Source organism: Notamacropus eugenii, chromosome 1 (assembly GCF_028372415.1).
Source record: "Notamacropus eugenii isolate mMacEug1 chromosome 1, mMacEug1.pri_v2, whole genome shotgun sequence".
NCBI lineage: Eukaryota > Metazoa > Chordata > Mammalia > Diprotodontia > Macropodidae > Notamacropus > Notamacropus eugenii.
The window spans coordinates 254,170,108-254,182,515 of NC_092872.1; the positions used below are offsets into that span (position 1 = coordinate 254,170,108).

At 40.1% G+C, this 12,408-nt stretch overlaps 1 protein-coding gene across 2 annotated transcripts in view; it reads left to right on the forward strand.

The window, feature by feature from the left end:
- The window catches only part of LOC140517380 (cytochrome P450 2C23-like), a 32,875-nt gene that overhangs the window by 4,877 nt on the left and 15,590 nt on the right, over window positions 1–12,408 (forward strand). For both annotated transcript variants that reach the window (XM_072628574.1, XM_072628575.1), the window contains exons 2-4: window positions 5,816–5,978; window positions 6,278–6,427; window positions 6,778–6,938. In XM_072628574.1, coding sequence (XP_072484675.1) covers window positions 5,816–5,978; window positions 6,278–6,427; window positions 6,778–6,938 — 474 coding nt within the window. The remainder of the gene's footprint in view (window positions 1–5,815; window positions 5,979–6,277; window positions 6,428–6,777; window positions 6,939–12,408) is intronic.

The window sequence follows — 12,408 nt, forward strand, 5'->3', positions numbered from 1 at the left end:
CAGATAATGCCAGGGTAACTTCTTGTCCTTCTATCACAGAGATATGAAAGTGAAAGAAGATCTAAAGTCCTGGTTTTAAACTTGTTTGAAAAGAAACCTGCAGAAAGAAGTCTGGGTAGCAGAGAATGGGCCTAAGCATCTCTCACAATTCGATAAAAATAATGTTATGAACTACAACAAAGAGGGTTGTTTTTTAAATTTCTGTGTGGGAAAAGCAGGATAACTATGGAAAAGGACATTTGCTTGGCATTCATGGGACAATAATGACAACAGAGAGGGGGCAAATTCAGGTATTCCTTATTTGACTACGCTTTTCTTGCCAAGGAAAAGGAACTATGCACTGGAAATAATGGGGGAAAATGACTGAGAGGTGATGTTCAAGATAAATAAGGAAACAGTAAGAGAACGGTTAATTTTACTTAATTAATTAGATTCACATTTTTTTGTGCAAGGAAATTCATCTTTTCTCATCCTGCCTGAAGCTCCCACCTTACAAAGAAAATCAAATGCTTGTAGCTAATGTGTGGCCAAGCAAAACAAATTCCTGCATTATCTATGAACGAAAAGTGTCTCCATCTGAACCCTAATCTATCCCATTTCTTTCAGGATGTCTATAGAATGTTTCATTATTAATCCCTTGGCATGGTCGGTTCTTGGTGTGCTGATGATAGTCCTCAAGATTTTCAAAGTTTTTTGTTTTTATAATGTTGCTTTTAACACATACGTTGTTCTTGATTTGCTCACTTGGCTCCACATCAGTTCACACAAGATTTCTTCTGTTTCTCTGAGACTATCCCATTCTTCACTCCTTAGAATGAAATAATATTTCAGCAAAATTATGTACAGCTATTCCTGCAATAACATGTTGTATGATTTCTCCCAAATCACCCCACTATCCAAAATTGTGCAATAAAACCCATAGTTTATGGGGAAAATGGGATTAGGGATTAAATAATTTTGTCAGGGACCAATAACAAAGGGAGTAACCTAATAAAATGACAGAAGAGTTTTAAAATGGTAAATGATTAAGAAATACTTAAATACTATATTGATCTTAGGTAGACTTGTTCTCCACAAACAGATAGCATATAATGAAGACATTATTGTGACTAGGGCTTTTTTATCTGGGCAGAATATGCCAGAACTTAATCAATCAACAAAAAAGTCATCACTGAACATGTGCCATGTGACAGGCATTGCACTAGGAACTAAGGTTACAAAGACAAAAGCAAAATGATCCATGTCCTGAAGGATTTCACATTTGAATGAGACAAAAGGCATGTGTGTGTCCACACACACATTCATGAAAAAGACTTAGAAGAAAAAGATAATGACTTACATACTCTACATATGTATCCCTATCTATGTATAACACTGCAATCATATAACAATTTTGTGCTCACTCTTGTAGAACTCAGAGAGCTTCAGCATTCATCCATTGGAGGGGCAATAATTCCAGTGCGGATATAGATTAGGGAAGTAAGCCAAAGGGGAAATGTGAGAATTGCAAAGTAAACATAAATGCTGAAAATAAATGTAAGGTAATGTGTATATGGGAAGGCAGTGCAGAAAGGTATCAGGAAAGACCTCATGCAGAAGGTGGTACTTGAGCTAAGTTTTGATGGAAACAAGTAACTGTAAGAGTCAGAAGCAAGAAAGAAGTGCCTCCAGAACATAGGGCTCCCAAATGCCTTGCAAAGGCAAGGTTATGGGAGATAGAGTACTGTGTGAGAAACAGCAAGAAAGTCAATTTATCTAAATTACGGAATAAGGAAAGAGGAATAATGAAACTGGAAAGGTTTCAGCCCAGTTGCAAAGGACTTTAAAAACTAAGGAAGTTTACATTTTGTCCCAAATGTAATAGGGAACTGCTGAAGTTTGTTGATCTGGGGAGAGAAGTGATAAGACCTCTGCCTATATAGTGGCATCTTAGTCATGAATAAGAAAATTTGGAAGAGAACGGATCGTTAGGGTAAGGAGAGTGAATTCTATTTTGTTTTTATTGACGATGGTATGCATGTGGATATTCAAGAGAGATATTAGGGCAAAATGTATAGATCTGGGAGTTATCTCCAGAGGGATAAAGATGTTACCAAGTGCAAGTATGGAAAGAAAAGACGGCCCAGGACAGAACAATGGGGAAAATTCACATTTCAATATGGATTATGATTGAGCAAAGGAGATGAATAAGGTGTAATAATGTAAGTAAGAGAAAAAAAAAGACAGAGAGACACATAGAGCGAGACATAGATAGAGATAGAGAGAGACAGAGAGAGTGATGTAAGAAACCCAAAGAGCGGCGGAGCCAAGATGGCGAAGTAGAAAGACGCACATACACATAACTCCGAACCCACAAACCACAGAACGGCTAGAGGGGACTAACCCAGGGCGAATTCTGAACCCAGAGACCACGGAATATTGGAGCAAGGGAGATTTCTGTTCCGGAGAGACTTGCAAACCTCTTGCGGGGGGTCCTTCACGCCGTGGACGGGGCGCCGGGCCGGGGAGCAAAGGGCAGCCCTGCCGCGGCCACGACACCATGAGGAAAAGATCCGAGAGGGCTACGGGGACGGGATCTCCAGCGGCCACGCGGGTCCCCCCACCCACAGAGGGACCTGCAAACCTCTCGGAAACGGTCTGTCGGGCTGCAGACGCGGAGCCCAGCATGGACCTGCAGAGGCCGCGGCTCCGAGAGGTACAGATCTGAGAAGGCTCCAGAGATAGGATCTCCAGCGGCAGCACTAGCCCCCCCACCAACAGGTGACTGATGGGGATAGGTGAGAGAGTGTCTTTGGCAGGTCGAGAGGGGAGTGGGGTGCCCCCATGGCTCGGGCCCCCCCCGGAGATAGAAGCTGAGAGGCGGCTACAGACAGGGGCTCCCCAAATGGGTGGGAGCCTGGATCCATTGTGGATGGTCTGTGCATAAACCCCCTGAGGGAACTGAGCCAGAGAGGCAGCCCTGCCCCTGACCACCTGGACTTAATTCTCGCACTGAATAGCAGCCCTGCCCCCGCCAAAAACCCTAAGGCAGGAAGCAGCATTTGAATCTCAGTCCCCAAACCCTGGCTGGGAGGACCAGGAGGCGAGGAGGGTGTGAGGAGAACATTCAGAGGTCAGGTCACTGGTTGGGGAGAATGCCAAGAAAAGGGAAAAGAAATAAAACTATTGAAGGGTATTTTCTCGGAGAAAAGACACTTCCTCCCTTCCTTTCTGATGGGGAGGATCAATGCTTGCCATCAGGCAAAGACACAGAAATCGAGGATTCTGTGCCCCAGCCCACCCAATGGGCTCAGGCCATGGAAGAGCTCAAGAGGAATTTTGAAAATCAAGTTAGAGAGGTGGAGGAAAGACTGGGAAGGGAAATGAGAGGGATGAGGGAGAAGCATGAAAAGCAGATCAGCTCCCTGCTAAAGGAGAACCAAAAAAATCTTGAAGAAATTGGCACCTTGAGAACTAGTCTAACTCAGTTGGCAAGGGAGGTGCAAGGGGCCAATGAGGAGAAGAATGCTTTCAAAAGCAGAATTAACCAAATGGAAAAGGGGATTCAAAAGCTCACTGAAGAAAATAGATCTTTCAAAACTGGAATGGTACAGATGGACGCTAAGGACTTTATGAGAAAGACAGATATCTCAGAACATACCGCGCAGATTCGAAAAATGGAAGATAATGTGAAATATCTTATTGGAAAAACAACTGACATGGAAAATAGATCCAGGAGAGACAATTTAAAAACTCTGGGACTACCTGAAAACCATGATCAAAAGGAGAGCCTAGACATCATCTTCCATGAAATTATCAAGGAAAACTGCCCTGAGATTCTAGAACCAGAAGGCAAAATAAATATTCAAGGAATCCGCAGAACACCGCGTGAAAGAGATCCAAAAAGAGAAACTCCCAGGAGCATTGTGGCCAAATTACAGAATTCCCAGGTGAAAGAGAAAATATTGCAAGCAGCTAGAAAGAAACAATTCAAGTATTGTGGAAATACAATCAGGATAGCACAAGATCTGGCACCCTCTACATTGAGAGATAGAAGGGAATGGAATAGGATATTCCAGAAGTCAAAGGAACTAGGACTGAAGCCAAGAATCACCTACCCAGCAAAACTGAGTATAATACTTCAGGAGAAAAAATGGTCTTTCAATGAAATAGAGGACTTTCAAATTTTCCTGATGAAAAGACCAGAGCTGGAAAGAAAATTTGACTTTCTAACACAAGAATGAAGAGAACCATGAAAAGGTGAACAGCAAAGAGAAGTCATAAGGGACTTACTAAAGTTGAACTGTTTACATTCCTACATGGAAAGACAATATTTGTAACTCTTGAAACATTTCAGTATCTGTGTACTGGGTGGGAGCACACGCACACACACACTCACACATGCACACACGCACACATACATAGAGACAGAGTGCACAGAGTGAATTGAAGAGGTTGGGATCATATCTTTAAAAAAAAATGAAATCAAGCAGTGAGAGAGAAATATTGGGAAGAGAAAGGCAGAAGTTATATGGGGCAAATTATCTCTCATAAAAGAGGCAAGCAAAAGACTTATTAGTGGTGGGATAAAGAGGGGAGGCAAGAGAAAAACATGAGGTCTACTCTCATCACAATCCACTAAAGGAAAGAATATAATGCACACTCATTTTGATAGGAAAACCTATCTCATAATACAGGAGAGTGGGGGACAGGGGCACAAGCAGGGAGGGGGGAAGGATAGAGGGGAGGGCATGGGGAGGAGAATGCAATACGAGGTCGACATTCATGGGGAGGGAAAGGACCATAAGAAAATAGAAGTAATGGGGGACAGGATAGGATGGAGGGAAATATAGTTAGTCCTATACAACACAACTAGTATGGAAATCATTTGCAAAACTAAACAGATATGGCCTATATTGAATTGCCTGTCTTCCAAGGGGAAGGGGTGGAGAGGGAGGGAGCTAAAGAAGTTGGAACTCAAAGTGTTAGGACCAAATGTAATGTTCTTACCACTGGGTAACAAGAAATACAGGTTAAAGGGTCAAGAAAGCTATCTGGCCCTACAGGACAAAAGAGAAGACGGAGACAAGGGCAGGGAGGGAGGATAGAGGAGAGAGCAGATAGGTCACAGGGGCAATTAGAAAGCTTGGGTCTGGGGGGGGGGAGGGGAGAAAAGGGGAGAAAATTTGTAACCCAAAATTGTGTGAAAATAAATGTTAAAAGTTAAATTAAAAAAAAAAAGAAACCCAAAGAGCAGAAGAGTGTCAATTGTTGTAAAGAGCTATAAAAGAATGTAAATTGAGATAAGACTATCAGATTTGGCAATGCCAAGAACATTAATAACTTTAGAATCATCAGTTGGAATTGACCAGCTATGACTAAAGAACTATTGAAAAAAAAATTAAGAAATTAGAGGAGAAGCAATGAGAGTAGTTAACTTTCATTAGGAGATGCCAATGCCCTCTGCAATCTGTGTAACTTTTTCCCATTTCCTCTTATAAAACTGCCATACGTCATCTACCAAACATTAACCCCAGAGACTTTTTATATTCTCTTCACACTAGATAGGTACCAATGGAGCACAAAGGGAGATTCCACTTGAGAAAAATACTATGTCACATAAGGACAGGGCTTCCCAAGGAGCAAACTAAAAGGAATGAGAATACTATTTTGCTGCCCCACAGCTTATGCCTTTATATACCCATAATTCATTAATAGCATATAATCTCATGCATATATAGGCTCTGGCATGTTACAAAACACTTGTGGGAATAAATCCCAACTTTCTAAGATTTCACACTGAACTTCATCCTATTTCTTGGCATTCTTTTCACAGCTGGCTGAAAAATATGGCCCCATTTATACTCTTTATTTTGGAACCCAGCCTGTTGTGGTGCTCCATGGATATAATGTTACCAAGGAAGCTCTAATTGATCAAGGAGATGTTTTTATGGAGAGAGGAGATGTACCAATATTTGATGATTTTTCCAAAGGAAAAGGTAAGTTCAGTTTATGTGAGAGTCACAGAAAAGCAAAATATATGACAGAGTATATGCAGTAGAATATACCCCTCTGGAGTATAGTTACTGGTTTCATTTTTATTGTTCTATTAACAGCAGCTACCACATAACCTTCATGTGGTAGGTACCTGTTACTTGCCATGTTACCATTGCATTTGGGGCTGACTTGAATAAAATTAAACTCAATCAATGGACTAAGCCAGAAAATCCAGTCACTATACCCCTCCCCCACCTCTAAAGTTAGAGCGATCAATGTCATATTCCTCTCCTTTGTCTAGGAGTTGTTTTCAGTCATGGAGAAAGGTGGAAACAAATTCGCAGATTTTCTCTCATGACCCTAAGGAACTTTGGGATGGGGAAGAGAACCATTGAAGAGAGAGTTCAAGAAGAAGCCCAATGTCTGGTGGAGGAACTCAGGAAAACAAAGGGTTGGTTTTTGGTTATTTGCTCCTGGGCATGTGGGGTCCAACTGCTCCATCATTCCCAGTCCTAAATGGTAGTTAGAATTATTTTAAAATCTCTGCCTTGGTTGACTGAACAAGTTAATAACTCTACTGGGAAAGAGAACTCCATTCTTTCTTTCCTGTCTCAGGTATTATAAGCATACTTGCCCTCCCAATAAGCAGTAAAAGAGATGGTATAGAACAATATTCATTAACCTTAAAGGAACTAAGTACCGTATTCAGATATGAGTAGCAGAGATGCACAGACTCTACTTCATTAGAAACATTCTTACTGTATTTAATTCCCCCCCTTTTGGTAAATTTTTCTACATTAGGTCAGCCCACCGATCCCACTTTCATCCTTGGCTGTGCCCCATGCAATGTGATCTGCTCTATCCTTTTTCGTGATCGATTCAAGTACAATGATGCAAAATTTCTACATCTGATGGGCTTGTTAAATGAAATCTTTCAACTTCTTAGCAAACCATGGTCACAGGTAAGACCAGAGTTCCTTTCTTACTCTGTAATTATTTGCAGAACTTCAGAAACAGGATTAGTAAACCATAGGCTCCCATCCTTTAGAAAGATTTCCATCACCCATGAGAACACTCACACATACACACACACACACACTCACACATTTCCACACCATTCAACAAGGACAATAACATCATGTAGTATCTTTGGTTGTCAGATGAAATGCTGGGGTTGATAATCTGTTTCTAGTACTCATTCGAACTAGTTCTAGGTCATATAAAAATTTAACATGTAAGGAAATGTCTGATTGGGGTCTGCTACATCCTCAGTTGAATAGTGTTCATTGATGTGGCCAAGTAAAATAACTCTCAACAAAGAACTTTCCATACCCATTTCCCAGAGAAAAAGGAGGAGAAGTGACTAAAGTTAAACGGGCAAGCTATTTAGATTGACAGCCTACACTGACTCAGAGGGTGTTCCAGTCTAGGATCAAAGCTTCATTCATTGAAGCTAGAACTAAGTATCCTCTTCCAGACAAAAAACAAGCTTTCTTTTTCTGTGCCCATGTTCTGTTCCACTTACAGTCTGGAATACATACTCTAGCTAAACCCTTCTCTGGCAGCATGTGAACTTGTTGAGGATGACGACTGCTTCATTCTTGTCAATATCAACATAGTCTAACACAGGACTTGATTCATAGTGAGCACTGAATAAATGTGTGATGCATTTCATTACCTTAATGTGAATTGAGGTGAATTATTTAGATACTTTGATGTCTATTTGCCTTCTTTGTTACGTTGATAATTCCAAGCTACTTAGATTTCCCCTTAACTTTAATATCAGTATCTTTTGAACAAGCACATAATATTCTGCCCTCTCGCCTCTTGAGTGGGAAGTAAAACAATGGGCAAATTAATTTTGAGATATTTGCCAATTTAGATTGGAGAAGACTTATGTAACTCTTGGGATTTGGATAGAGTATAAAGTTCTGTTATGTGGAAATGAAGAGTGATCTAAATAATTAAAGGAATCTTAATTGCTCATAGGCAGGCTGAACCAACATAATAACAATAGCAATACTCAATTCATTCATTTATGAATGCCACTCAAATCCAAGGATTACTTAATAGAAATAGAAAAAGTGATAAAATTCATCTATTGGACAAAATGTCAAAAACTTCAAGGAAATCATGAAAACTGGAGAAGAGAGTCTAGCAGTACCAGATGTCAAAATGATGTTATTATATTTGAAAATGGATAAATAGATCAGGGAAATTTGATAGGATATAATGCAATTAGAGACAAGCTAACCTGGCAGCGTAAACCCTAGCTCATGGGGTAGAAAATCACTATTTGACAAAAAAGTGCTGGAGAAACTAAGTATTATCCTGGTAAAAAATAGTTAGGACCAAGAGTTCATATCTTATACATAAGGATTACCTTCAAATTGCATGTGACATATATAAAAGATCACATCACATACAACTTAAAGATAAAAGGAAGGCATTATCTTCCAGATATATGCATATGCAAAGAGCTTATGACAAAACAATGAAGCTAGAGAACCACAAAAGATTAAAGGAACAATTTTGATATGTAAAATTGAAAATTGCTAGCAAAAACAAAATCAATGCAGTTGCAATTAGTAGGGAAACTAACTTGGTAGAACATAGCTTACATTTTTCTCTGAAAAATGTACTATTGACAAGATTTGTAAAGAATTGATTCAAATTTATCGTAGCCACTTTCCAACTGATAAATGAACAAAAGATATGAACAAGCATTTCTCAAAGGAAGACATTCAAGTTACAAGCCACCATATAAAAAAAATTTGTTACACATCATTAATAATTAGAGGAAGTAAAAATTAAAGCAAATATTACTCTCATTTAGCAAAGTTGATAAAATAGTAAATCACAAATTTTGGTGGAGCTGCATAAAAGTTGGCACATTAATGTAATGTTTGTGAAGTCATTCTGGAAGTCATTTGGAAGAGTGTCTTAAAAGTCATTAAACTCAAAAGTCATTTGAACTTTCAACCATCAGTTCCTCTATAGACCTCATAGAAAAAGTAAAATGATTATATATTTACAAAAATATACTTAATTTTTGTTGGGGCAAAAACTTAAAATTGAGGGGGTACACATCAATTTTGAAATGGTTGAAAAACTATATTATATTAATTTAATGAAGTACTATTTTACTTAAAGAAATAATGAGAGTAATGAGTTCAGGGAAGCCTTGAAAGAAATGGGTAAATTGATGAAGACTGACACAAGCAGAACGAGGAGATCATTTTATCCAATGGCAACAACATTTTAAACACAAAAAACCTGTAACAGACTTACTTAGTCTTATCAATGCAATGACCAATGCTGATTACAAAGGATCCAGGATAAAATATGCTGTTTACTGAAAGAAAATTGAAAGATTGAGTATTCGGAAAGAGACAAAAATTTATGGACATAGACAATAGGATTTGTGTTTTATTTGGCTATTAATGTTTCTTGCTACACTATTTTTTATTTTCAATTCAACAGGCATGGAATGACAAAGTTTATTAACTGATAAAAAATGGAAAGAAATTGATTTTACACTTTTGCTCCACAGAAAATCTCTCTTCCTATCCCTTCAAGGGCTTAGCTTCTGCAAAGGTTAGAACTTTCCTTTTTTCTGAAGTCTCTAATTAATTCTCCTCCTCCCAATTCTAATCGCCACCTCGATTAGAATGTGGCAGCACTGTGCCCTGCCAAAGTTCCATTTCTGCAAAGAAAGAAGCATTGTCTTGTCCTGAGGTTTCTTTCTCTGTTCCACGGTCATTTCAGTCAGAAATGAAATTCTTTCTCCTTGAAGTTCAGTGAAGTCAACAACTTGTGATTTCTCTACCTCTGTTGTGCATAACCCTGAAACTTGCTCTGTCCAAATAAGGTGAGATGTTTTGTCTGCTCCTGGTTGCTAGAACCTGCTCATTATAACTAACACCAAGTCTTTGCTCAGTGGATGACTTGAAAAAAACATTCTTCCAGTTCACTGCCCTTTTGAAGTTGTCATAAAAAATTAGCCCCAAATGACTTTCTTTAAAATGTGAACAAGTCCTGACTTCTCCTTGCAACTGTTTTCAAATTCATTTAAACAAAGGTAAATAGCACATTTTAAAGGGACTGTGGGAAGAACAGCACATTGAGTTACTCTTTGGTGTAGCTGTGAACTGATCCAGGAAATCTGGAAGGCAATGTGGATCTATCCCTCCCATATCAGTAAATTTATATATCCATTGATTAGTAAATTATGTATATTAGTACATTATTAGAGAAGTAAATTATGTATATCCTTTAAACCAGCAATACCACTACTTGACCTGAACTCAAAGAGAACTTTTTTTAAAAGAAGAAAATATGAAAAACAGAAAATTATCTGCAAAATATTGAAAGCAGCCTTTTGTGGATATAAAGAACTGGAAATTAAGGGGCTATTCATCAATTGTTGGATAGTTGAATGAATTATGGCATATGCATGCAATGGAATTTCACTATATTGTGAAATATGATGAAAGTGAAAGTTTCAGACCTAGAACAAGTTTAGGAGTAGATGCCAAGTAGAATGGACAGGTAGGTAGCACAGTAGATAGAATGCCAGGTTTGAAGTCAGGAAGACATTTTCTTGAGTTCAAATTTGACCTCAGACATTTACTAACTGTGAGAACCTGGACAAGTCACTTAACCCTATTATTTTCTGTAAAACGAACTGGAGAAGGAAATAACAAGTCACTCCAAGATCTTTGCCAAGAACATCCCAAATGCAGTCACAAAGAGTCAGATGCAACTTAAACAACTGAGCAGCAACAACAAAGTGAGCAGAATTTATTTACAACAGCACTGCAAGGACAAATACCACTCAAGTCTAAGTAACAAACAATGCAAAGACTCATACCAATTTCAGAGGAAGCACAGTCAGCCAAGCTACCCACCTCATGACGGATTGGGGAATGGACTCAAGATGGAAGATGTGACACAAATTTCTGGCTATTGCCATGGTGGGGATTTGTTTTGCTTGACTATGTATATTTGTTTCAATAGATGTGTCTTTCTTGGGGCGGAGCCAAGATGGCGGAGTGAAAGCAACGACTCACCTAAGCTCCTGGAAAAACTCCTCTGGATATCTCTGGGGGGAGAGTCTGACCAGACTTTGGAGGTGTAGAATCCAGTGGGAGACGGACTTTGACAGATTCGGAGCCCAGGCTGGACTGGAAGGTCCACGGGAGGGATCTGTTCCGCGGGGGTAAGACCCCAGCACACAGCGCAGCGCGGTCGGCGCGGCAGGGCGGAGGCGGCCCGAGGGGCCCGAGAGTGGCGGGCGAGACCAGCGGAGCAGGAGATAAGCCAGGCCGAGCCAACGATATCAGCGCAACAGCCTTTGAAATCTTCAGCCTAAAGACGGGACTTCAGTGGGTCACTACTTGAACATCCAGGAGCTGGGATGCCGGAGTGATCAGTAAGTGCTCTCCCCTCCCCCCCGATGACCGTGAGGGAACCATAAAATTCTTCCCCAGATTGATCCCGGATCAGTGGGAGCAGCAGAAGGGGGCGGGTGGTCTCATAACACCAGAGGCTGGAGAGGTGGCAAAGGGGGATTCTTCCTACCGTGGTGGAGGCTATCTGGAGGGACAGACGACCCAGGGCAGAGAAAAATTCGCACTGAGACCCAAGCAAGCCTCAGCCCGGGAGACGAGCCCCAGGAGGGGCGGGAACACGCATTAGCCTCTAGGCGTGCCCCAGCCCTCCAGGGGAAAAGGGAAGACAATAGGGAAGCTGGGATCACCATCCCCCCCGGACCTTGCCTTTGCCTCAGGCCAGCTGAGGAGATAGCCTGAGACCAGACCACACCTCCCACACACCTATCAAGCTAAACCCAGGGTTGATCTGGGAAACAACAACAACAAAAAAAAAAAAAAAGCCTGCTTTTAGCCTAGACAAACATCAACTCAACTTAAAAGATCTGTATCTTCTGACTGAAAGAACCAAAAGCTACAACACTCAGCCAACATCATGAATCGGAAAAAGCAGACGAAAAGTGAAAAAACCATAGAATCTTTCTATGGGGATAAGGACCAAAACACAAACACCAAAGAGGTCAGAGCTGAGACTGTACTTCCATCTGAAACCTCAGATGGGACTATGAATTTCTCGCAAGCACAACTAGATTACCTGGAACATCTGAAGAAGGATATAAAAGAAAAACTGGCCAATGATTTTAAAACCATAAAAAAAGAATTCACTGATGAGAACATCAATCTGAAAAAGAAAATTGAAGAAATGGAAAAGGAAGTTCAAAAATTAACTGGAGAGAATAATTCCCTAAAAGGAAGAGTTAATCAAACGGAAAAGGAAACTCAAAACCTAATAGGGAAAATTGATCAGATGGAAAAGGAAACCCAAAACCTAACTGGGAAAATTGGTCGAATGGAAAAAGAAGTACAAAAATTAAATGGA